This window comes from Bombina bombina, chromosome 10, assembly GCF_027579735.1.
Source record: "Bombina bombina isolate aBomBom1 chromosome 10, aBomBom1.pri, whole genome shotgun sequence".
In the NCBI taxonomy this organism is placed as follows: Eukaryota; Metazoa; Chordata; class Amphibia; order Anura; family Bombinatoridae; genus Bombina; species Bombina bombina.
Window position 1 is genome coordinate 156,153,621 of NC_069508.1, and position 27,487 is coordinate 156,181,107.

Consider the following 27,487-nt stretch of genomic DNA (forward strand, 5'->3'; position numbering starts at 1 on the left):
TGTATTGATTGTCATGACAAACTTGTTAATGCAGATAATATTTCCTTTAGTAAAGTACCATTGCCTGTTGCAGTTCCTTCAACATCTAAGGTGCAGAATGTTCCTGATGACATAAGAGATTTTGTTTCTGAATCCATAAAGAAGGCTATGTCTGTTATTTCTCCTTCTAGTAAACGTAAAAAATCTTTTAAAACTTCTCTCCCTACAGATGAATTTTTAAATGAACATCATCATTCTGATTCTGATGACTCTTCTGGTTCAGAGGATTCTGTCTCAGAGGTTGATGCTGATAAATCTTCATATTTATTTAAAATGGAATTTATTCGTTCTTTACTTAAAGAAGTTCTAATTGCTTTAGAAATAGAGGATTCTGGTCCTCTTGATACTAATTCTAAACGTTTGGATAAGGTATTTAAATCTCCTGTGGTTTTTCCAGAAGTTTTTCCTGTTCCTAATGCTATTTCTGCAGTAATTTCCAAAGAATGGGATAAATTGGGTAATTCATTTACTCCTTCTAAACGTTTTAAGCAATTATATCCTGTGCCGTCTGACAGATTAGAATTTTGGGACAAAATCCCTAAGGTTGATGGGGCTATTTCTACCCTTGCTAAACGTACTACTATTCCTACGTCAGATGGTACTTCGTTTAAGGATCCTTTAGATAGGAAAATTGAATCCTTTCTAAGAAAAGCTTATCTGTGTTCAGGTAATCTTCTTAGACCTGCTATATCTTTGTCTGATGTTGCTGCAGCTTCAACTTTTTGGTTGGAAACCTTAGCGCAACAAGTAACACATCATGATTCTCATGATATTATTATTCTTCTTCAGCATGCTAATAATTTTATCTGTGATGCCATCTTTGATATTATCAGGGTTGATGTCAGGTTTATGTCTCTAGCTATTTTAGCTAGAAGAGCTTTATGGCTTAAGACTTGGAATGCTGATATGGCTTCTAAATCAACTCTACTTTCCATTTCTTTCCAGGGTAACAAATTATTTGGTTCTCAGTTGGATTCTATTATTTCAACTGTTACTGGCGGGAAAGGAACTTTTTTACCACAGGATAAAAAATCTAAGGGTAAAAACAGAGCTAATAATCGTTTTCGTTCCTTTCGTTTCAACAAAGAACAAAAACCTGATCCTTCATCCTCAGGAGCAGTTTCAGTTTGGAAACCATCTCCAATCTGGAATAAATCCAAGCCAGCCAGAAAGGCAAAGCCTGCTTCTAAGTCCACATGAAGGTGCGGCCCTCATTCCAGCTCAGCTGGTAGGGGGCAGGTTACGTTTTTTCAAAGAAATTTGGATCACTTCTGTTCACAATCTTTGGATTCAGAACATTGTTTCAGAAGGGTACAGAATTGGTTTCAAGTTGAGACCTCCTGCAAAGAGATTTTTTTCTTTCCCGTGTCCCAGTAAATCCAGTAAAAGCTCAAGCATTTCTGAATTGTGTTTCAGATCTAGAGTTGACTGGAGTAATTGTGCCAGTTCCAGTTCAGGAACAGGGGATGGGGTTTTATTCAAATCTCTTCATTGTACCAAAGAAGGAGAATTCCTTCAGACCAGTTCTGGATCTAAAAATATTGAATCGTTATGTAAGGATACCAACGTTCAAGATGGTAACTGTAAGGACTATCTTGCCTTTTGTTCAGCAAGGGAATTATATGTCCACAATAGATTTACAGGATGCATATCTGCATATTCCGATTCATCCGGATCATTATCGGTTCCTGAGATTCTCTTTTCTGGACAAGCATTACCAGTTTGTGGCTCTGCCGTTTGGCCTTGCTACAGCTCCAAGAATTTTTACAAAGGTTCTCGGTGCCCTTCTGTCTGTAATCAGAGAACAGGGTATTGTGGTATTTCCTTATTTGGACGATATCTTGGTACTTGCTCAGTCTTTACATTTAGCAGAATTTCATACGAATCGACTTGTGTTGTTTCTTCAAGATCATGGTTGGAGGATCAATTTACCAAAAAGTTCATTGATTCCTCAGACAAGGGTAACCTTTCTGGGTTTCCGAATAGATTCAGTGTCCATGACTCTGTCTTTAACAGACAAGAGGCGTCTAAAACTGATGGCAGCGTGTCGAAACCTTCAGTCACAATCATTCCCTTCGGTAGCCTTATGCATGGAAATTCTAGGTCTTATGACTGCTGCATCGGACGCGATCCCCTTTGCTCGTTTTCACATGCGACCTCTTCAGCTTTGTATGCTGAATCAATGGTGCAAGGATTACACAAAGATATCTCAATTAATATCTTTAAAACCGATTGTTCGACACTCTCTAACGTGGTGGACAGATCACCATCGTTTAATTCAGGGGGCTTCTTTTGTGCTTCCGACCTGGACTGTAATTTCAACAGATGCAAGTCTCACAGGTTGGGGAGCTGTGTGGGGATCTCTGACGGCACAAGGAGTTTGGGAATCTCAGGAGGTGAGATTACCGATCAATATTTTGGAACTCCGTGCAATTTTCAGAGCTCTTCAGTTTTGGCCTCTTCTGAAGAGAGAATCGTTCATTTGTTTTCAGACAGACAATGTCACAACTGTGGCATACATCAATCATCAAGGAGGAACTCACAGTCCTCTGGCTATGAAAGAAGTATCTCGAATTTTGGTTTGGGCGGAATCCAGCTCCTGTCTAATCTCTGCGGTTCATATCCCAGGTGTAGACAATTGGGAAGCGGATTATCTCAGTCGCCAAACGTTGCATCCGGGCGAATGGTCTCTCCACCCAGAGGTATTTCTTCAGATCGTTCAAATATGGGAACTTCCAGAAATAGATTTGATGGCGTCCCATCTAAACAAGAAACTTCCCAGGTATCTGTCCAGATCCCGGGATCCTCAGGCGGAGGCAGTGGATGCATTATCACTTCCTTGGAAGTATCATCCTGCCTATATCTTTCCGCCTCTAGTTCTTCTTCCAAGAGTAATCTCCAAGATTCTGAAGGAATGCTCGTTTGTTCTGCTGGTAGCTCCGGCATGGCCTCACAGGTTTTGGTATGCGGATCTTGTCCGGATGGCCTCTTGCCAACCGTGGACTCTTCCGTTAAGACCAGACCTTCTGTCACAAGGTCCTTTTTTCCATCAGGATCTGAAATCCTTAAATTTAAAGGTATGGAGATTGAACGCTTGATTCTTCGTCAAAGAGGTTTCTCTGACGCTGTGATTAATACTATGTTACAGGCTCGTAAATCTGTATCTAGAGAGATATATTATAGAGTCTGGAAGACTTATATTTCTTGGTGTATTTCTCATCATTTTTCTTGGCATTCTTTTAGAATTCCGAGAATTTTACAGTTTCTTCAGGATGGTTTAGATAAAGGTTTGTCCGTAAGTTCCTTGAAAGGACAAATCTCTGCTCTTTCTGTTCTTTTTCACAGAAAGATTGCTATTCTTCCTGATATTCGTTGTTTTGTACAAGCTTTGGTTCGTATAAAACCTGTCATTAAGTCAATTTCTCCTCCTTGGAGTTTGAATTTGGTTCTGGGGGCTCTTCAAGCTCCTCCGTTTGAACCTATGCATTCATTGGACATTAAATTACTTTCTTGGAAAGTTTTGTTCCTTTTGGCCATCTCTTCTTCCAGAAGAGTTTCTGAATTATCTGCTCTTTCTTGTGAGTCTCCTTTTCTGATTTTTCATCAGGATAAGGCGGTGTTGCGAACTTCTTTTGAATTTTTACCTAAAGTTGTGAATTCCAACAACATTAGTAGAGAAATTGTGGTTCCTTCATTATGTCCTAATCCTAAGAATTCTAAGGAGAAATCGCTGCATTCTTTGGATGTTGTTAGAGCTTTGAAATATTATGTTGAAGCTACTAAATCTTTCAGAAAGACTTCTAGTCTATTTGTTATCTTTTCCGGTTCTAGAAAAGGCCAGAAAGCTTCTGCCATTTCTTTGGCATCTTGGTTGAAATCTTTAATTCATCTTGCCTATGTTGAGTCGGGTAAAACTCCGCCTCAGAGAATTACAGCTCATTCTACTAGGTCAGTTTCTACTTCCTGGGCGTTTAGGAATGAAGCTTCGGTTGATCAGATTTGCAAAGCAGCAACTTGGTCCTCTTTGCATACTTTTACTAAATTCTACCATTTTGATGTATTTTCTTCTTCTGAAGCAGTTTTTGGTAGAAAAGTACTTCAGGCAGCGGTTTCAGTTTGAATCTTCTGCTTATGTTTTTCGTTAAACTTTATTTTGGGTGTGGATTATTTTCAGCAGGAATTGGCTGTCTTTATTTTATCCCTCCCTCTCTAGTGACTCTTGTGTGGAAAGATCCACATCTTGGGTAATCATTATCCCATACGTCACTAGCTCATGGACTCTTGCTAATTACATGAAAGAAAACATAATTTATGTAAGAACTTACCTGATAAATTCATTTCTTTCATATTAGCAAGAGTCCATGAGGCCCGCCCTTTTTTTTGGGGTGGTTATGATTTTTTTGTATAAAGCACAATTATTCCAATTCCTTATTTTATATGCTTTCGCACTTTTTTCTTATCACCCCACTTCTTGGCTATTCGTTAAACTGAATTGTGGGTGTGGTGAGGGGTGTATTTTTTTTTTTTTTTTTTTTTTTTAAATTTTTATTATAATTTTGAAAAAGTACAAAGTGCAGTGGCAAAATAAGCATTACAAGTAGGATATTCACATATATCCAAATACATTTGTCAAGAGTTTACATATATGTTAGCAAATCTAAGAGTGGGGGGGGGGGGGGGTGATGAGTCTGTTATGCCCAACTAGGCCGCCTAATCGTCCATTATTTTATATAGTGTTATATTGCATTAATCATGCATCTTTCATGGGGAGAGTCCAAGAGAGAGGAAAAAAAAAAAAAAAAAGAGCAAAGTTAACATAATCTCCTCCCTTCTCACCGCCCCATCCAATCCTATCCATTTAAACCTCCAATTCGGGGCATATTCACTATATTTGAATATTAATGATACCTTCTATGTTAGCAGTAAAGTCTCTACCCTGATCTAGAATAAAGTCTTTCCAAGTTTTTAAATATGAGTTATCTTTCTTCCTTTCAAGCCTATAGTCATGGGCTGCTATTATTGCACTATCAGAAAGAAGATTTTTTGCTTCTTTGATTGATGGAGCTCGTGGTTTGCACCAATTGTCAAAAATAAGTTTTCTGAGGTTAAGTATCGCAGTTAGAATGAATCTCTTTTTATTCCCCCATGAAATACAGGGGTTCAGTAATATTATAGAATTTATTGAAAGTCTCACTTCAATATTTATCATTTGGGAAAGAAGATAGGCTACCTTATGCCAAAATTGGTTTACTTTCGGGCATTCCCACAGTAGGTGACCCGGATCTGGATCGTTTAAATGGCACTTAATACAAAAAAATTTAACATTACAATTCCACTTAGCTACCCGCCGTGGGGTGAGGTAGTCTCTATTGATAATCTTAAACTGCGTTTCTCTTAGATAAGTTGAAGGGGAGATAGCTAGCGCAGTCTTTAAACTGTTCTCTAGTTGATCTATAGGGTCTATCAAGCTTACTACCTTTCCCCAATATGCCTTCGCCCCTTCTATATATTTTTCCGTCTCTGCTGATCTTAAAATTTTATATATAGAAGTCACGGAACACTTTTCCATTTTAAGATGATCCATTAATGGGTGGTCTTGGAAAGTCTGAGGAAACAGATACAGTAACTTTCGTATATAATCTGTGGCTTGCAAAAAGTAGAACATATGTTTCTTCTGCGCTGCCGGAAAGTTATTTTGAAATTCTGTAAATTTATGAAATTTTCTAGTCTTAAAATCATAGAACTCTGCAATCGAGAGAGCTTTGGAAGGTGACCATAGACTAAAAGGGTTAGCTGAGTTACCTAGTGGAAAGTGCCAATTTCCTTGAATAGGTAGCCATTTAGAGACCGCTGTGGGATGTCCAAGCAACTTCATGGTATTCCTCCATACTTTTAAGATATCCTTCAATAAGGGGTGGTTAGCAATTGTGTTGCCCAAAATCTTATTTGTTGCATGTAATATAAAGCCCATAGAATAGGGAGCACATATGTGTTCTTCTAAGTACTTATTAGATAGTTTAAATGATTGAAAGAGCCATTCAATTGGAAATCTTATTAATGTTGCTAAATTGTACCATTCCAGGTTTGGAAGTGATAGCCCCCCTCCCAAATATGGTTGGTATAGTATCTCCAGTTTTATTCTAGGTTTTCTCCCACTCCAAAGAAAATATCTCAGTGCCCGATTGAAGCGCCATAGGTCCATTTTTTTTATAAGCAAGGGAAGCATTCTACATGGGTATAAAATTTTTGGGACTATGAACATTTTATAGAGATTAACTTTACCCGAGATTGAAACCGGTAACGCTGCCCAACTTCTTAATTTCATCATGGTTTCTTGGAGGACTGAAAGAATATTGTCGCAATACTAGTCATCTGGGTTAACAGAGAGTTTCAAGCCTAGATATTCCAAGGCATTAGATTCAATAAATTCAAAGGTTTGCTGTTTATTACTCCTTTTCAACCAAATTGCCTTTGATTTTGCCAAATTAGTTTTGTACCCTGAGACATTGCCATAATCCTTTAAAAGTTCTAAGACCATGTCCATGGTATCTTTTGGATTACTGACATACAAAAGTAAATCATCGGCAAATAGGGATATTCTTAGCACTTCCTTGCCTATGTTAATTCCTGTGAGAAGTTCCCTTAATTTAATTGCCAGTGGCTCCAGAACTAAATTGAAAAGTAGGGGTGAAAGAGGACACCCCTGTCTCGTGCCTCTAGAAAGTGTAAAAGATTGAGTTAACTCATTATTGATCATAATTGATGCCTTTGCATCTGAATAGATGTTTCTAATAAAGGTACAGAACTTACTTCCAAATCCGTATTTAGCCATAACTTTGAACATAAATGGCCATTCCACTCTGTCGAAGGCCTTCTCTGCATCCAAAGATAGCAGGAAGGCCTCCGGCAGAGCAGAATCCCCGTCACTGTACTGAGAGATAGCATGGAGTATCTTTCTAATACTTTTCTCAGATGATCTTCCACTCACAAATCCCACCTGATCCTCGTGTATAATTTTAGGTGCAATTAGCTTCAATCTTTCTGCCAAAATCTTCATCATAATCTTATAATCAAGATTCAGCAGGGATATCGGTCTGTAAGCTGTAAGATCTAGGGGATCCTTATTAGGTTTAGGAATTAGTACGATGTTTGCTCTCTTAAAATCTTCCGATACCCTGATGTTTTCTTCAAAGTACCCTTTGTATAGGTCCTTAAGGACTGGAGTAATTTTTTCTAATAGTACCATATAAAACTCCAAGGGCAGGTTGTCTGGGCCAGGAGATTTTCCTCTAGCTAATGATTTAATGACCCTTACTATCTCCTGGTCACTTATAGGCTTATCTAGAGCTTCCAAGTCTGTTCCTGATATCAATGGTATCTTAATAGAATCTAAAAATCGATCAATGTCTTCTGCTTGTGGTTGTTGTGAAGCATAAAGGTCTGTGAAAAAATTACGGAATAAGAGAGCCATTTGTTCCTGATCTGAGGTGATACTCTTATCTTTTCTAATAGCCACAATAGGCTTTCTCTGAGTTTGTGTTTTAAAGATGGATGCTAAGAATTTGCCTGCTTTATTGCCATATCTTTTAAATTTGGCTGCTTTGATTTGTATTGATTCTTGGGCTTGTTGTAATAGAAAATGATCCCTATTTTTTTTATTAGAGAAGTAAATTTCTCTGTTTACTATAGTTGGGTTCTGCATATAACTAGCGTAAGCCTCTTTAAGTTTATTAGATAGATCATGGTATCTAGAAACTTGCTTCTTTTTTAATCTCGCCATATATGATATTATCTCTGCTTTTAGATATACTTTAGCCGTTTCCCAGAAAATAAGTGTATTATTTCTACTGTGAGCATTAAAAGAGCAGTAATCTTCCCAGGCCTTTTCCAAAAAGGACTTAAATTTATCTGAGTTGGCTAAATAGACTGGGAAAAAAAAAAGAGTTAGATGTATAGGATTTCTTAACTTGAATTTGTAATATTACAGGGGCATGGTCGGAAAGAGTGAAGTCCAGAATTTCACATTTAGAGATTCTAGGAGCCAAGATTTCTGATACTAGGTATAGATCTAGTCTAGACATGGTATTATGGGATTTAGAATGGCATGTAAACTCCCGAGAATTAGGGTTCATAGTTCTCCAAATGTCTATAAGATTAGTTGATTGGGTCAATAAACTAAAGATTTTTTCTTCATATTTATGATGGGTTCTTGTATAATTCCCTTTTTTCCTGCTTAGGCCCATTCTAGTTCTATCAATGCTCGAGTTAGGGGTAATATTAAAATCCCCTGTTATAATTATGTTATCTTTTGCAAACTTCAAGATATTCTTAATTAACCGGGTCCAGAATGCAACATCGGGACTATTAGGGCCATACAAGTTAACTATTAAGAAGAATTGATTTTGAATCTTCATTCTGACCATTATATACCTGGCCTCTCTATCTCTCACTACTTTAATGATTTCTTGTCCAAGGTTTTTATGGATCAAGATCACCCCCCCTCTGGCTGCTTTCCTATATGAAGCGAAAAATGTTTGCGAAAACCCACGTATCTTAAGTTTGTTATGTTCGACATCGGAGAGATGGGTCTCCTGTAGACAAATGATGTCCAGTGCCTTCTTACTTAGAAAGTTTATCACCGCTTTCCTTTTAATGGGGGAGTGAATTCCTCCCACATTCCATGAGATAACCTTTATCTTCTAACTATGTTTATTTTTGAAGCTAAGTTTGCAGGATATCTTATCGCTAAGTAGAAAGATGGAATAAAACCCAAATTGGAAGGCGCAACACTGTATATAAAAAATTGCCCAAGGATATGTGGATGGGTGGGAGAGAGAGGAGGAGAAGAGAAGAAAAAAAAAAAAAAGAAAGGAAAAAAAAAAAAAAAAAAAAGAACCCCACAAACATACACATTTATAACAAAAAGAAACATGGTGATATAAGCCAGTAGATAGAATTTGTACATCAAATCATTTCTATCGTCAGAGTTAAATCCTTCAAAAACAGTTTCACAAAAATAAATCAAAGTATATATCCTAACCTTAATTAAAATTGTGGTGTATATCTCAATTCCTAATACATAAATACCTTTATACATTGTATCTATAGAACAGTGAAAATCGTGTTTACTGAGTGAAGCTGGAACCATTTCTATAACAACAAATAACTTTTTTAGTTCAATTTCACAAAATTGTGTCAAAATATTCGTAATATCATCATCGGGTGCACCTTTCGTGTGTGTTTCAAAAAAAAAAAACCACAGACATACACATTATAACAAAAAGAAAAATGGTGATATAAACCAGTAGATAGAATTTGTACATCAAATCGTTTCTTTCGTCGAAGTTAAATCCTTCAACAACAAATTCACAAAAATAAATCAAAATATATATCCTAACCTTAATTAAAACTGTGTGCATATCTCAGTTCCTAATACATAAATATCTTTATACATTGTATCTATAAAACAGTGAAAATCGTGTTTACTAGGTGAAGCTGAAAAAAAAAAAAAAAAAAAAAAGTTTCTCCTTAAAAGAGACATGGAGAAAGAAAAAAAAAAAAACAAAACAGTTTCTCCTTAAAAGAGACATGGAGAAAGAAAAAAAAAGAAAAAAAAAAACGTTTCTCCTTAAAAGAGACATGGAGAAGGGAAAAAAACAAAAACCAAAAAAAACCGTTTCTCCTTAAAAAAGACATGGTCTCCTTAAAAAAGACATGGAGAGAAAACAAAAAACAAAAAAAAAAAACGTTTTTCCTTAAAAGAGACATGGAGAAGGAGAAAAAAAAAAAAAATTAATAAATCAAGGACTCTCATTAAATCAAGCTCAATGTTTTGATTCATTCTCTAGGAACAATTGTGCGGCTTCTGGGGTTTCAAATATATAGGTATTGGGTCCAGACTTAATTCTAAGTTTGGCAGGGTACATTAAGGAAAAAAATCTCTTCTCCTGTGCTAGTTGAGAACAAATAGGGGAAAATTTCCTCCTTTTAAGTGAAGTCTCTGCTGAGAAGTCCTGGAATATTAGGATTCTAGCTCCATTAAATTGTAGGGGTTGTTGTTTTCTGAATGCTTGAATAAGCTCATTCTTTCCTTGGTAGTTAAGATATTTGGCAATCACTGGTCGCGATCTCTTTATGCCTTGCTCCGTCCCCTCTTGCTCTCTACCCAATCTGTGCACTCTTTCCACAGTGAACAATGACTTTTGTTGTTGAATAGCCATCAGACTTGGGAGAGTTTCTTCCACGAACTTTTTTAGATCCTGAGATTTTATTGTTTCAGGCAGCCCAATTATTCGCAGGTTGTTGCGCCTTGCTCTGTTTTCGGAGTCTTCCATCTTATTTGTAAGAATTTTGTTTTGTGAGATTACTTCTTCCAATTTTGCATTTAATATGGTTTGACTATCCTCATAGTCTGAAATCCTTTGTTCCAAATAGCTTATTCTCTCATTTTGAGCTCTTATTTCCCCCATGATGGCGTCTAGTCGTGCATTCACTTCTTCGATCTTAGGTATAATCAGCTCAGATACCTGCATAGCAATTGTTGTGGCATCCAAGGCCTCAGGAGTTTTTTCTTCTGCGCAGGATTTATTAGGAGAATTTATTGATTTATTGATCTTCTTGTCTATGACCTTTAACTTAGGAGACATTTTTTGCTGCTTAAGATACTTATCCATCAATCAAATACTAGGTGGATTTAGATAGCCACTCTTATATGTTTTAATGGAATTTTAAAATCTTTATAGTATGTCTCCAAGCCAGTAAGAAAAGGGAAGAAAGAAAAAAAACAGATAGAAAGCAGTATGTTTTTCTCACCCCTGTTTTTACACTTCTACACAGGCGGATAGTTGGCTTTATAAGTCCCTTTTCTCCCTTTCTTAGCAATGGAATTAGCGATTTATATAAGATGGAGAGAGGATAGTTTGTTAAAAAAAAAAAAAAAAAAAGTGGCAGTAATTCACAGTATAAAATATATTTCAACAGTCACAGCAATTTGCTATAGTTTTAAGCCTCCAGCCTTGGGCTCTTTACCTCTCTCCATGTATCCAGGTATCCATGCATCCAGGGCCCATGCAGCCCTATCATCCGGGGGTGAAAGCCTCCCTGTGAGAGACTAAGTGCAGTCCAGGATCCTCCTCCTACCACTTCCACTCCTGGTTCTGCTCCTAGGTCAGGGCACCTGCTCCTCACACGCCCATAGACCTTTCCCGTGCTTTGTGACTGCAGCTTGGCCACCACCTCTGCCCGGCATTACTCACAGGCCCCACTGTTGGACCGGACTGGCCTCACGGTATCCATCCAGCAGTATGCCTCCCTAAAGCAGGGCTGGAGACACGGCCTGATATCCGCCGTAGTTCCGTCTCCTTACCACCTTAGGAGTAGCGTCGGCTAACTCACATGTGCAGCTCTGCTCTGCACCTCGCCGCGCTGCGTGATGTTGTCACACTTGCACCTCCCCCGGCCAGAGGGGTGTATTTATAGGCATTTTGAGGTTTGGGAAACTTTGCCCCTCCTGGTAGGAATGTATATCCCATACGTCACTAGCTCATGGACTCTTGCTAATATGAAAGAAATGAATTTATCAGGTAAGTTCTTACATAAATTATGTTTTTTTGATGCTTTCGCTCCTTTTTTATCACCCCACTTCTTGGCTATTAGTTCAACTGAGTTGTGGGTGTGGTGAGGGGTGTATTTATAGGCATTTTAAGGTTTGGGAAACTTTGCCTCTCCTGGTAGGAATGTATATCCCATACGTCACTAGCTCATGGACTCTTGCTAATATGAAAGAAATGAATTTGTCAGGTAAGTTCTTACATAAATTATGTTTTTTACCTATGTCATAACTGGAGGTACAGCACATGTATACATCATGCCACCATACAATATACACCAGACATGGGCAAAAACATATAAAAATAAACATAAAGGAATAATACAAACATGAAAAAAGAAACGCAAACAACAAAGATGGATGAAAATAACAAGACATACTATAAAGGAGAAATAAAAAATATAAAAATTAATAAATAATAATAATAATAATAAATATACAAAAAATAAAAAAAACATAATTTATGTAAGAACTTACCTGATAAATTAATTTCTTTCATATTAGCAAGAGTCCATGAGCTAGTGACGTATGGGATATACATTCCTACCAGGAGGGGCAAAGTTTCCCAAACCTCAAAATGCCTATAAATACACCCCTCACCACACCCACAAATCAGTTTAACGAATAGCCAAGAAGTGGGGTGATAAAAAAAGTGCGAAAGCATATAAAATAAGGAATTGGAATAGTTGTGCTTTATACAAAAAAATCATAACCACCAAAAAGGGTGGGCCTCATGGACTCTTGCTAATATGAAAGAAATGAATTTATCAGGTAAGTTCTTACATAAATTATGTTTTCTTTCATGTAATTAGCAAGAGTCCATGAGCTAGTGACGTATGGGATAATGACTACCCAAGATGTGGATCTTTCCACGCAAGAGTCACTAGAGAGGGAGGGATAAAATAAAGACAGCCAATTCCTGCTGAAAATAATCCACACCCAAAATAAAGTTTAATGAAAACATAAGCAGAAGATTCAAACTGAAACCGCTGCCTGAAGTATTTTTCTACCAAAAACTGCTTCAGAAGAAGAAAACACATCAAAATGGTAGAATTTAGTAAAAGTATGCAAAGAGGACCAAGTTGCTGCTTTGCAAATCTGATCAACCGAAGCCTCATTCCTAAACGCCCAGGAAGTAGAAACTGACCTAGTAGAATGAGCTGTAATCCTTTGAGGCAGAGTTTTACCCGACTCGACATAAGCATGGTGAATTAAGGATTTCAACCAAGATGCCAAAGAAATGGCAGAAGCTTTCTGACCTTTCCTAGAACCGGAAAAGATGACAAATAGACTAGAAGTCTTACGGAAAGACTTAGTAGCCTCAACATAATATTTCAAAGCTCTAACAACATCCAAAGAATGCAACAATTTCTCCTTAGAATTCTTAGGATTAGGACATAATGAAGGAACCACAATTTCTCTACTAATGTTGTTGGAATTCACAACCTTAGGTAAAAATTCAAAAGAAGTTTGCAACACCGCCTTATCCTGATGAAAAATCAGAAAAGGAGACTCACAAGAAAGAGCAGATAATTCAGAGACTCTTCTGGCAGAAGAGATGGCCAAAAGGAACAAAACTTTTCAAGAAAGTAATTTAATGTCCAATGAATGCATGGGTTCAAAAGGAGGAGCTTGAAGAGCCCTCCGAACCAAATTCAAACTCCAAGGAGGAGAAATTGACTTAATGACAGGTTTTATACGAACCAAAGCTTGTACAAAACAATGAATATCAGGAAGATTAGCAATCTTTCTGTGAAAAAGAACAGAAAGAGCAGAGATTTGTCCTTTCAAGGAACTTGCGAACAAACCTTTATCTAAACCATCCTGAAGAAACTGTAAAATTCTCGGAATTCTAAAAGAATGCCAGGAAAAATGATGAGAAAGACACCAAGAAATATAAGTCTTCCAGACTCTATAATATATCTCTCTAGATACAGATTTACGAGCCTGTAACATAGTATTAATCACAGAGTCAGAGAAACCTCTTTGACCAAGAATCAAGCGTTCAATCTCCATACCTTTAAATTTAAGGATTTGAGATCCTGATGGAAGAAAGGACCTTGTGACAGAAGGTCTGGTCTTAACGGAAGAGTCCACGGCTGGCAAGAGGCCATCCGGACAAGATCCGCATACCAAAACCTGTGAGGCCATGCTGGAGCTACCAGCAGAACAAATGAGCATTCCTTCAGAATCTTGGAGATTACTCTTGGAAGAAGAACTAGAGGCGGAAAGATATAGGCAGGATGATACTTCCAAGGAAGTGATAATGCATCTACTGCCTCCGCCTGAGAATCCCGGGATCTGAACAGATACCTGGGAAGTTTCTTGTTTAGATGAGAAGCCATCAGATCTATTTCTGGGAGTTCCCACATTTGAACAATCTGAAGAAATACCTCTGGGTGGAGAGACCATTCGCCCGGATGCAACGTTTGGCGACTGAGATAATCCGCTTCCCAATTGTCTATACCTGGGATATGAACCGCAGAGATTAGACAGGAGCTGGATTCCGCCCAAACCAGAATTCGAGATACTTCTTTCATAGCCAGAGGACTGTGAGTCCCTCCTTGATGATTGATTTATGCCACAGTTGTGACATTGTCTGTCTGAAAACAAATGAACGACTCTCTCTTCAGAAGAGGCCAAGACTGAAGAGCTCTGAAAATTGCACGGAGTTCCAAAATATTGATCGGTAATCTCACCTCCTGAGATTCCCAAACCCCTTGTGCTGTCAGAGACCCTCACACATCTCCCCAACCTGTAAGACTTGCATCTGTTGAGATTATAGTCCAGGTCGGAAGAACAAAAGAAGCCCCCTGAATTAAACGATGGTGATCTGTCCACCACGTCAGAGAATGTCGGACAATCGGTTTTAAAGATATTAATTGAGATATCTTTGTGTAATCCCTGCACCATTGGTTCAGCATACAGAGCTGAAGAGGTCGCATGTGAAAATGAGCAAAGGGGATCGCGTCCGATGCAGCAGTCATAAGACCTAGAATTTCCATGCATAAGGCTATCGAAGGGAATGATTGTGACTGAAGGTTTCGACAAGCTGAAATCAATTTTAGACGTCTCTTGTTTGTCAAAGATAGTCATGGACACTGAATCTATCTGGAACCCTTAAAAGGTTACCCTTGTCTGAGGAATCAATGAACTTTTTAGTGAATTGATCCTCCAACCATGATCTTGAAGAAACAACACAAGTCGATTCGTATGAGATTCTGCTAAATGTGAAGACTGAGCAAGTACCAAGATATCGTCCAAATAAGGAAATACCACAATACCCTGTTCTCTGATTACAGACAGAAGGGCACCGAGAACCTTTGTAAAAATTCTTGGAGCTGTAGCTAGGCCAAACGGTAGAGCCACAAACTGGTAATGCTTGTCCAGGAAAGAGAATCTCAGGAACTAATAGTAAGCTGGATTAATCGGAATATGCAGATAAGCATCCTGTAAATCTATTGTAGACATATAATGCCCTTGCTGAACAAAAGGCAATATAGTCCTTACAGTTACCATTTTGAATGTTGGTATCCTTACATAACGATTCAATATTTTTAGATCCAGAACTGGTCTGAAGGAATTCTCCTCCTTGGGTACAATGAAGAGATTCGAATAAAACCCCAGCCCCTGTTCCAAACCTGGAACTGGCATAATTACTCTAGCTAACTCTAGATCTGAAACACATTTTAGAAATGCTTGAGCTTTCACTGGGTTTACTGGGACACGGGAAAGAAAAAATCTCTTTGCAGGAGGTCTTATCTTGAAACCAATTCTGTACCCTTCTGAAACAATGTTCTGAATCCAAAGATTGTGAACAGAATTGATCCAAATTTCTTTGAAAAAACGTAATCTGCCCCCTACCAGCTGAGCTGGAATGAGGGCCGCACCTTCGTGTGGACTTAGAAGCTGGCTTTGCTTTTCTAGAAGGCTTGGATTTATTCCAGACTGGAGATGGTCTCCAAACTGAAACTGCTCCTGAGGATGAAGGATCAGGCTTTTGTTCTTTGTTGAAACGAAAGGAACGAAAACGATTATTAGCCCTGTTTTTACCTTTAGATTTTTTATCCTGTGGTAAAAAAGTTCCTTTCCCACCAGTAACAGTTGAGATAATAGAATCCAACTGAGAACCAAATAATTTATTACCCTGGAAAGAAAGGGAAAGTAGAGTTGATTTAGAAGACATATAGCTCTTCTAGCTAAAATAGCTAGAGACATAAACCTGACATCAACTCTGATAATATCAAAAATGGCATCACAGATAAAATTATTAGCATGTTGAAGAAGAATAATAATATTATGAGAATCATGATCTGTTACTTGTTGCGCTAAAGTTTCCAACCAAAAAGTTGAAGCTGCAGCAACATCAGCCAATGATATAGCAGGTCTAAGAAGATTACCTGAACACAGATAAGCTTTTCTTAGAAAGGATTCAATTTTCCTATCTAAAGGATCCTTAAAGGAAGTACCATCTGCCGTAGGAATAGTAGTACGTTTAGCAAGGGTAGAAATAGCCCCATCAACTTTAGGGATTTTGTCCCAAAACTCTAATCTGTCGGACGGTACAGGATATAATTGCTTAAAACGTTTAGAAGGAGTAAATGAATTACCCAAATTATTCCATTCTCTGGAAATTACTTCAGAAATAGCACCAGGAACAGGAAAAAACTTCTGGAATAACCACAGGAGATCTAAAGACCTTGTCTAAACGTTTAGATTTAGTATCAAGAGGACCAGAATCCTCAATTTCTAATGCAATTAGGACTTCTTTAAGTAAAGAACGGATAAATTCCATTTTAAATAAATATGACGATTTATCAGCATCAACCTCTGAGACAGAATCCTCTGTATCAGAAGAATCATTAGAATCAGAATGATGATGTTCATTTAAAAATTCATCTGTATAAAGAGAAGTTTTAAAAGACTTTTTATGTTTACCAGAAGGAGGAATAACAGACATAGCCTTCTTAATGGATTCAGAAACAAAATCTCTTATGTTATCAGGAACACTCTGAACATTAGATGTTGATGGAACTGCAACAGGTAATGGTACTTTACTAAAGGAAATATTTTCTGCATTAACAAGTTTGTCATGACATTTAATACAAACAACAGCTGGAGGAACAACTACCAAAAGTTTACAGCAGATACACTTAGCTTTGGTAGTTCCAGCACCAGGCAGCGATTTTCCAGTAGTATCTTCTGACTCAGTTGCAACGTGGGACATCTTGCAATATGTAATAGAAAAAAACAACATATAAAGCAAAATTGATCAAATTCCTTAAATGACAGTTTCAGGAATGGGAAAAAATGCCAGTGAACAAGCTTCTAGCAACCAGAAGCAACAAATAATGAGACTTAAATAAAGTGGAGACAAATTTGACTCCCACAATATTTGGCGCCTAAATGCTATTAGCGCCAAAAATGACGCCACATCCGGAACGCCGACATTTTTGGTGTGAAAAACGTCAAAAATGACGCAACTTCCGGCGACACGTATGACGCCGGAAATAGAAAAAAAATTTCGCGCCAAAAATGACGCAATAAAATGAAGCATTTTCAGCCCCCGCGAGCCTAACAGCCCACAGGGAAAAAGTCAAATTTTAAGGTAAGATAAAAATGATATATTCAAAAGCATTATCCCAAATATGAAACTGACTGTCTGAAATAAGGAAATGTTGAACATCCTGAGTCAAGGCAAATAAATGTTTGAATACATATATTTAGAACTTTATAAAAAAGTGCCCAACCATAGCTTTAGAGTGTCACAGAAAATAAGACTTACCCCAGGACACTCATCTACATGTTGTAGAAAGCCAAACCAGTACTGAAACGAGAATCAGCAGAGGTAATGGTATATATGAGTATATCGTCGATCTGAAAAGGGAGGTAAGAGATGAATCTCTACGACCGATAACAGAGAACCCATGAAATAGACCCCGTAGAAGGAGATCATTGAATTCAAACAGGCAATACTCTCCTCACATCCCTCTGACATTCACTGCACGCTGAGAGGAAAACCAGGCTCCAACCTGCTGCGGAGCGCATATCAACGTAGAATCTAGCACAAACTTACTTCACCACCTCCATAGGAGGCAAAGTTTGTAAAACTGATTTGTGGGTGTGGTGAGGGGTGTATTTATAGGCATTTTGAGGTTTGGGAAACTTTGCCCCTCCTGGTAGGAATGTATATCCCATACGTCACTAGCTCATGGACTCTTGCTAATTACATGAAAGAAATATAAACAACACGACAAGAAGAAAGAAAACATCAAATAAATATCACATTGACACAAGTGACAAAAGGGAGGAAAAGAATAAGGACAGGGAAGGATTGAAACAAATGGGTATTGTGTGTGCTACATCAGCACATTTGTAGGATACTATTTGCAGACTATACGGGTCTTAGCATAGAGCAATGTCCTATAGGAAACTGTGCCATTCTATTTTTGTATTCAATCCTTTAGGGATAATGGTCTCCAGTTCAAAAGTCCATCTTGTCTCCCTCTGCAGAAGTAGTTTATTTCTATCCCCTCCTCTACTTAGTTCTGGTACGTGGTCAATGATGGAGTATCGTAGATCAGATACATTATGTCCTTGTTGTTGAAAATGTCTTGCTACAGGCTGATTAGACTCGCATTTCTTTATTGCTTGTCGTATGGCACTACAATGATTTGCCATTTGTGTCCTTAAATCATCTCGGGTTTTACCTACATAAAGCAAACTACATGGGCAATGGAGCAGGTATACTATGTAGGGGGTAGTACATGTGACCCTGTGTTTGAGGTAATACTTCTTATTATGCCTGGGGATGATTGAAGTATCTTCCAGTTGACATGCCATTGCATGTGGTGCACTTGCTACACTTGTAACATCCCGGTTTAAGTGCTTGTCTATTTAGCCAGTTCTTTGAATAGCAATGTACTGGATCTGTCATCTGTAAGCTGTCCTTCAATGATTTCCCCTTCCGGTATCCTATACGAGGTGCTTCCATATATTTAAATGGTAGTGTTTTCGTTACTCTGTAAAATTTCCCAATTAAGCCTCATAATCCCATTGAACTCGTTATTATCAGCTGCATACGTGGTAGTTTATGTTGACCTCCTACTTTCTTCATCGATAGATCGATTTTTGTTCTCTTTGGTATCCAACTGTTCCATCTGATCCTTTAGAGCCCTATTCTTGTAGCCTCTTTCTCTGAAGCATTGCTGCATCTCCTCCTAGTGGATTAAAGCATTTTCTTCCCTGGTGTTATTTCTCTTCACCCGAATAAATTGGGACTTCGAGAGTGCCTTTTTTACTGCTGGCGGATGACAACTTGAGGCTTTCAACAAGGAGTTTTTGTCAGTAGGTTTCTTGTAGAGGGTAGTCTGCAGCTTATTGTTTTCTTTAAAGATTTTTAGGTCCAGGAATTAAATTTCTTTTCTTTCATGTAATTAGCAAGAGTCCATGAGCTAGTGACGTATGGGATATACATTCCTACCAGGAGGGGCAAAGTTTCCCAAACCTTAAAATGCCTATAAATACACCCCTCACCACACCCACAAATCAGTTTTACAAACTTTGCCTCCTATGGAGGTGGTGAAGTAAGTTTGTGCTAGATTCTACGTTGATATGCGCTCCGCAGCAGGTTGGAGCCCGGTTTTCCTCTCAGCGTGCAGTGAATGTCAGAGGGATGTGAGGAGAGTATTGCCTATTTGAATGCAATGATCTCCTTCTACGGGGTCTATTTCATAGGTTCTCTGTTATCGGTCGTAGAGATTCATCTCTTACCTCCCTTTTCAGATCGACGATATACTCTTATATATATACCATTACCTCTGCTGATTTTTGTTTCAGTACTGGTTTGGCTTTCTACAACATGTAGATGAGTGTCCTGGGGTAAGTAAGCTTATTTTCTGTGACACTCTAAGCTATGGTTAGGCACTTTTTTTATAAAGTTCTAAATATATGTATTCAAACATTTATTTGCCTTGACTCAGAATGTTCAACATTCCTTATTTTCAGACAGTCAGTTTCATATTTGGCATAATGCATTTGAATCAATAATTTTTTCTTACCTTAAAAAATTTGACTTTTTCCCTGTGGGCTGTTAGGCTCGCGGGGGCTGAAAATGCTTCATTTTATTGCGTCATTCTTGGCGCAGACTTTTTTGGCGCAAAATTTTTTTCTGTTTCCGGCGTCATACGTGTCGCCGGAAGTTGCGTCATTTTTTGACGTTTTTTGCGTCAAAAGTGTCGGCGTTCCGGATGTGGCGTCATTTTTGGCGCCAAAAGCATTTAGGCGCCAAATAATGTGGGCGTCTTATTTGGCGCTAAAAAATATGGGAGTCATTTTTGTCTCCACATTATTTAAGTCTCATTATTTATTGCTTCTGGTTGCCTGAAGCTTGTTCACTGGCATTTTTTTCCCATTTCTGAAACTGTCATTTAAGGAATTTGATCAATTTTGCTTTATATGTTTTTTCTATTACATATTGCAAGATGTTCCACGTTGCAACTGAGTCAGAAGATACTTCAGGAAAATCGCTGCCCGGTGCTGGAGCTACCAAGCTAAGTGTATCTGCTATAAACTTTTGGTATCTGTTTCTCCAGCTGTTGTTTGTATTGCATGTCATGACAAACTTGTTAATGCAGATAAAATTTCCTTTAGTACTGTTACATTACCTGTTGCTGTTCCGTCAACATCTAATTCTCAGAGTGTTCCTGATAACATAAGAGATTTTATTTTAAATCCATTAAGAAGGCTATGTCTGTTATTTCTCCTTCTAGTATACATAAAAGTCATTTAAAACTTCTCTTTTTTCAGATGAATTTTTAAATGAACATCATCATTCTGATACTGATAATGGTTCTTCTGGTTCAGAGGTTTCTGTCTCAGAGGTTGATGCTGATAAATCTTCGTATTTGTTCAAGATGGAATTTATTCGTTCTTTACTTAAAGAAGTATTAATTGCATTAGAAATAGAGGATTCTGGTCCTCTTGATACTAAATCTAAACGTTTAAATAAGGTTTTTAAATCTCCTGTAGTTATTCCAGAAGTGTTTTCTCTCCCTGATGCTATTTCTGAAGTAATTTCCAGGGAATGGAATAATTTGGGTAATTCATTTACTCCTTCTAAAACGTTTTAAGCAATTTATATCCTGTGCCATCTGACAGATTAGAGTTTTTGGGACAAAATCCCTAAGGTTAATGGGGCTGTCTCTACTCCTGCTATATTTTTAGCGGATGTTGCTGCAGCTTCAACTTTTTGGTTAGAAGCTTTAGCGCAACAAGTAACAGATCATAATTTTATAGCATTATTATTATTCTATAACATGCTAATAATTTTATTTGTGATACCATCTTTGATATCATTAGAGTTGATGTCAGGTATATGTCTAGCTATTTTTGGCTAGAAGAGCTTTATGGCTTAAAACTTGGAATGCTGATATGTCTTCTAAGTCTACTTTGCTATCCCTTTCTTTCCAGGGTAATAAATTATTCGGTTCTCAGTTGGATTCTATTATCTCAACTGTTACTGGAGGGAAGGGAACTTTTTTACCAAAGGATAAAAAATCTAAGGTAAATTTAGGTCTAATAATCGTTTTCGTTCCTTTCCTCACAACAAGGAACAAAAGCCTGATCCTTCATTCTCAGGAGCGGTATCAGTTTGGAAACCATTTCCAGTTTGGAATATATCCAAGCCTTATAGAAACCCAAAGCCAGCTCCTAAGTACCCATGAAGGTGCGGCCCTCATTCCAGCTCAGCTGGTATGGGGCAGATTACGTTTTCTTCAAAGAAATTTGGATCAATTCCGTTCACAATCTCTGGTTTCAGAACATTGTTTCAGAAAGGTACAGAATTGGCCTCAAGTTAAGGCCTCCTGCAGAGAGATTTTTTTCTTTCCCGTGTCCCAGTAAACCCAGCAAAGGCTCAGCATTTCTGAAATGTGTTTCAGATCTAGAGTTGGCTGGAGTAATTATGCCAGTTCCAGTTCTGGAACAGGGGCTGGGGTTTTATTCTATCTCTTCATTGTACCAAAGAAGGTCAATTCCTTCAGACCAGTTCCGGATCTATCAATATTGAATCGTTATGTAAGGATACCAACATTCAAGATGGTAACTGTAGGACTATCCTGCCTTTTGTTTAGCAAGGGCATTATATGTCTACAATAGATTTACAGGATGCATATCTGCATATTCCGATTCATCCAGATCACTTTTAGTTTCTGAGATTCTCTTTTTAGACAAGCATTACCAGTTTTGTGGCTCTACCGTTTGGCCTAGCATCAGCTCCAAGAATTTTTTCAAAGGTTCTCGGTGCCCTTCTGTCTGTAATCAGAGAACAGGGTATTGGTATTTCCTTATTTTGGACGGTATCTTGGTACTTGCTCAGTCTTCACATTTTCGCAGAATCTCATACGAATCGACTTGTGTTGTTTCTTCAAGATCATGGTTGGAGGATCAATTTACCAAAAAGTTCATTGATTCCTCAGACAAGGGTAACCTTTTTAGGTTTCCAGATAGATTCAGTGTCTATGACTCTGTCTTTGTCAGACAAGAGAAGTTTAACATTGATATCAGCTTGTCAAAACCTTCAGTCACAATCATTCCCTTTGGTAGCCTTATGCATGGAAATTTAGGTTTTATGACTGCTGCATCGGATGCGATCTCCTTTGCTCGTTTTCAAATGCGACCTCTTCAGCTCTGTATGCTGAACCAATGGTGCAGGGATTACACAAAGATATCTCAATTAATATCTTTAAACCGATTATACGACACTCTCTGACGTGGTGGACAGATCACCATCGTTTAGTTCAGGGGGCTTCTTTGTTCTTCCGACCTGGACTATAATCTCAACAGATGCAAGTCTTACAGGTTGGGGAGCTGTGTGGGGGTCTCTGACGGCACAAGGGGTTTGGGAATCTCAGGAGGTGAGATTACCGATCAATATTTTGGAACTCCGTGCAATTTTCAGAGCTCTTCAGTCTTGGCCTCTTCTGAAGAGAGAGTTGTTCATTTGTTTTCAGATAGACAATGTCACAACTGTGGCATACATCAATCATCAAGGAGGGACTCACAGTCCTCTGGCTATGAAAGAAGTATCTCGAATTTTGGTTTGGGCGGAATCCAGCTCCTGTCTAATCTCTGCGGTTCATATCCCAGGTATAGACAATTGGGAAGCGGATTATCTCAGTCGCCAAACGTTGCATCCGGGCGAATGGTCTCTTCACCCAGAGGTATTTCTTCAGATTGTTCAAATGTGGGAACTCCAAGAAATAGATCTGATGGCTTCTCATCTAAACAAGAAACTTCCCTGGTATCTGTCCAGATCCCGGGATCCTCAGGCGGAGGCAGTGGATGCATTATCACTTCCTTGGAAGTATCATCCTGCCTATATCTTTCCGCCTCTAGTTCTTCTTCCAAGAGTATTCTCCAAGATTCTAAAGGAATGCTTGTTTGTCCTGCTGGTAGCTCCAGCATGGCCTCACAGGTTTTGGTATGCGGATCTTGTCCGGATGGCCTCTTGCCAGCTGTGGACTCTTCCGTTAAGACCAGACCTTCTGTCGCAAGGTCCTTTCTTCCATCAGGATCTCAAATCCTTAAATTTTAAGGTATGGAGTTTGAACGCTTGATTCTTGGTCAAAGAGGTTTCTCTGACTCTGTGATTAATACTATGTGACAGGCTCGTAAATCTGTATCTAGAGAGATATATTATAGAGTCTGGAAGACTTATATTTCTTAGTGTCTTTCTCATCATTTTTCTTGGCATTCTTTTTGAATACCGAGAATTTTACAGTTTCTTCAGGATGGTTTAGATAAAGGTTTGTCCGCAAGTTCCTTGAAAGGACAAATCTCTGCTCTTTCTGTTCTTTTTTCACAGAAAGATTGCTAATCTTCCTGATATTCATTGTTTTGTACAAGCTTTGGTTCGTATAAAACCTGTCATTAAGTCAATTTCTTCTCCTTGGAGTTTGAATTTGGTTCTGGGGGCTCTTCAAGCTCCTCCTTTTGAACCCATGTATTCTTTGGTCATTAAATTACTTTCTTGGAAAGTTTTGTTTCTTTTGGCCATCTCTTCTGCCAGAAGAGTCTCTGAATTATTTGCTCTTTCTTGTGAGTCTCCTTTTCTGATTTTTCATCAGGATAAGGCGGTGCTGCAAACTTCTTTTGAATTTTTTACCTAAGGTTGTGAATTCTAACAACATTAGTAGAGAAATTGTGGTTCCTTCATTATGTCCTAATCCTATGAATTCTAAGGAGAAATCATTGCATTCTTTGGATGCTGTTAGAGCTTTGTAATATTATGTTGAAGCTACTAAGTCTTTCCGAAAGACTTCTAGTCTATTTGTCATCTTTTCCGGTTCTAGAAAAGGCCAGAAAGCTTCTGCCATTTCTTTGGCATCTTGGTTGAAATCTTTATTTCATCATGCCTATGTCGAGTCGGGTAAAACTCTGCCTCGAAGGATTACAGCTCATTCTACTAGGTTAGTTTCTACTTCCTGGGCGTTTAGGAATGAAGCTTCGGTTGATCAGATTTGCAAAGCAGCAACTTGGTCCTCTTTGCATACTTTTACTAAATTCTACCATTTTGATGTGTTTTCTTCTTCTGAAGCAGTTTTTGGTAGAAAAGTACTTCAGGCAGTGGTTTCAGTTTGAATCTTCTGCTTATGTTTTCATTAAACTTTATTTTGGGTGTGGATTATTTTCGGCAGGAATTGGCTGTCTTTATTTTATCCCTCCCTCTCTAGTGACTCTTGCGTGGAAAGATCCACATCTTGGGTAGTCATTATCCCATACGTCACTAGCTCATGGACTCTTGCTAATTACATGAAAGAAAACATAATTTATGTAAGAACTTACCTGATAAATTCATTTCTTTCATATTAGCAAGAGTCCATGAGGCCCACCCTTTTTTTGTGGTGGTTATGATTTTTTTGTATAAAGCACAATTATTCCAATTCCTTATTTTTTATGCTTTCGCACTTTTTTCTTATCACCCCACTTCTTGGCTATTCGTTAAACTGATTTGTGGGTGTGGTGAGGGGTGTATTTATAGGAATTTTAAGGTTTGGGAAACTTTGCCCCTCCTGGTAGGAATGTATATCCCATACGTCACTAGCTCATGGACTCTTGCTAATATGAAAGAAATGAATTTATCAGGTAAGTTCTTACATAAATTATGTTTTTCATTCCAATTCATAAACTTTAAAGACTGGTGTTGCTGATTCAACTCATAAAACCATTCTTGTAGCGAGGCCGGACTCCCTCTCCGAAACGTCACATATTTAAGGGATTGAAGAATATACCTCTGTTTAAAAATCCGGAGAGTGCCTTCCTTTATTTTGAATGTGTGTGTGTATGTATGTATGTATGTATGTGTGTGTGTATATATATATATATATATATATATATATATACTGCCCCCAGTGCTGCCACCGCACATTGGTACGGTAATATATACGTGCATACTGCCCCCAGTGGTGCCACCACACATTGTTACAGGCATATATACATACTGCCATCACAAATGAGTACAGAAATATCGTTTTTATCTTTGTATTTATAATTCTTATTGAGCTACAGAAATAATCTTATTATTTTAGCTGTAACAAATGAGAGGCATGTGTGAGAGCTCAGTGTGTAATAGTTTTACTTTGCTTTTTTAGAATCGCAGTGGTGCTATACTTCAACCAAAGAAAACACCCTCAGAAGAGGAGTTTGAAAACATCAAGTTAATCAGCAATGGAGCTTATGGGTAAATGTAGTGTTTGTCTCATCAGGTGTCCTGTAAAAGTCTGTTTCTTTTTAACATCATTGTGATCAGTGCTTGAGTGTTTTTGTATTCTGTTTTTATTTTATTTGTTAAGAAGTCATTTTGAAGGGTTTTCCACCAATCTTTTACAGGTACACATTCCCAAATTCGGAATTCCAAGCTTATTCTGAAATCCAAAATTTTTAAAATAATATCTATATTTATTTAAAACAAGTAATATTACCTCTTTAATTACATTACTATACTATCTTTCTGAGGGTACTATGTATACAAAAGTATATTAAAAGTAAAAAAAAACAAAAAAATACCTTTTAGTAAAATGTATTAGCTGTATTATGACATGTAAATATTGCCCAAATGGCATAAGTATATTGTTGTTTACACTTAGTTTCATCCTCTTTCCAAACTGTCCCATTTTACAGATGCAAATATTCCAAAAGCCAAACTATTCTGAAATCCACAGCTTTTCTGGTCCCAAGCAGTTTGGATAAAGGATTTTCTACCTGTACTACTTTTCTTAAATGTACTTCTGTTTGCAAGTGGTAATAATGTAACTGTAATAAGAAGTAAAACCATATATATCTTGGCCCACCCATGTTGCATTCACCAAGAGAAAGCCGTTCGGCAGCATGTATTACATTTTGTGTGCAAATACACATTTATTTTATTAAAGTACTTTAATGTGCACAATAGTGTTTTTATCTGAAATTACTGAGGCAGACATTGTCCTTATCGGTGATACAACCCAGTTTGGAGCAAATTAGGATTTCTTTCCTAAGATATGGTGAGTCCACAATGTCATCAATTACTAGTGGGATATTCTACTCCTGGCCGCAGGAGGAGGCAAAGAGCACCCCAGCAAAGCTGTTAAGTGTAACTGCCTTAACCATAACCCCCAGTCATTATTTTTGCCTCTGTCAATGGAGGAGGTGAATTTTGCTGTCTGAAGAAATGAAATCCTTTATGGGGATAGTTTTCCCTGCAAGCAAGGATTTTAAATTTTTTAAAATCTAAGGGTAAATCTACAGCTTCTTATCGTTTTCGTTCCTTTCGTCAGAATAGAGAACAGAAAACCACTCCTTCCCCTAAAGACTCTGGTTCCAATTGGAAGCCGTGTTCAAGTTGGAATAAATCCAAGCCTTTTAAGAAACCAAAGCCAGCTCCGAAGTCTGCATGCAGGTGTGGCCCTCAATCCAATTCAGCTGGTGGAGGGCAGATTGAAATTATTTCAAGACATTTGGGCAGATTCTGTTCAAAATCAGTGGATCAGAGCATTGTCTCTCAGGGGTATTGAATAGGTTTCAGAGTAAGACCTCCTGTGAGAAGTTTTTCTCTCTCACGTTCCAACAAATCCTGTGAAAGTGTGTTTCAGATCTAGAGCTTTCAGGGGTAATTATACCAGTTCACTTCAGGAACAGGGTCTGGGTTTTTATTCAAATCTATTCATTGTCCCAAAGAAAGAAAATTCATTCACACCAGTTCTGGATCTGAAGTTTTTGAATCGTTTTGTAAGGGTCCCAACTTTTAAGATGGTGACTATAAGGACTATTCTACCTTTTGTTCAGCAAGGTCATTACATGTCCACAATAGACTTACAGGACGCTTAGCTTCACATTCCGATTCATCCAGATCACTATCGGTTTTTGAGATTCTCTTTTCTAGACAAGCATTACAAATTTGTCGCTCTTCCATTTGGCCTAGCAAAATAATAATAATAATGAATAATTCTTTTAGAATTCCTAGAATTTTACAGTTTCTTCAGAACGGTTTGGACAAAGGTTGGTCTGCAAGTACTTTGAAGGGACAAATCTCTGCTCTTTCTGTTTTATTTCATAGAAAGATTGCTAAACTTCCTGATATTCACTGTTTTGTTCAGGCTTTGGTCCGTATCAAGCCTGTTGTTAAGTCTATTCCTCCTGCATGGAGTCTTAATTTAGTTTTGAAGGTTTTGCAGGCTCCTCCTTTTGAGCCTATGCATTCTTTGGATATTAAACTACTTTCTTAGAAAGTATTGTTCCTTTTGGCTATCTCTTCTGCTAGATGAGTTTTTGAATTGTCTGCTCTCTTGCGAGTCTCCTTTT

The 27,487-nt window shown here is 37.9% G+C and overlaps 1 protein-coding gene across 7 annotated transcripts in view; it reads left to right on the forward strand.

Moving 5' to 3' along the window:
* The window catches only part of LOC128640941 (microtubule-associated serine/threonine-protein kinase 2), a 538,333-nt gene that overhangs the window by 464,397 nt on the left and 46,449 nt on the right, over positions 1-27,487 (forward strand). For all 7 annotated transcript variants that reach the window (XM_053693406.1, XM_053693407.1, XM_053693409.1 and 4 more), the window contains one exon: positions 25,300-25,388. In XM_053693406.1, coding sequence (XP_053549381.1) covers positions 25,300-25,388 — 89 coding nt within the window. The remainder of the gene's footprint in view (positions 1-25,299; positions 25,389-27,487) is intronic.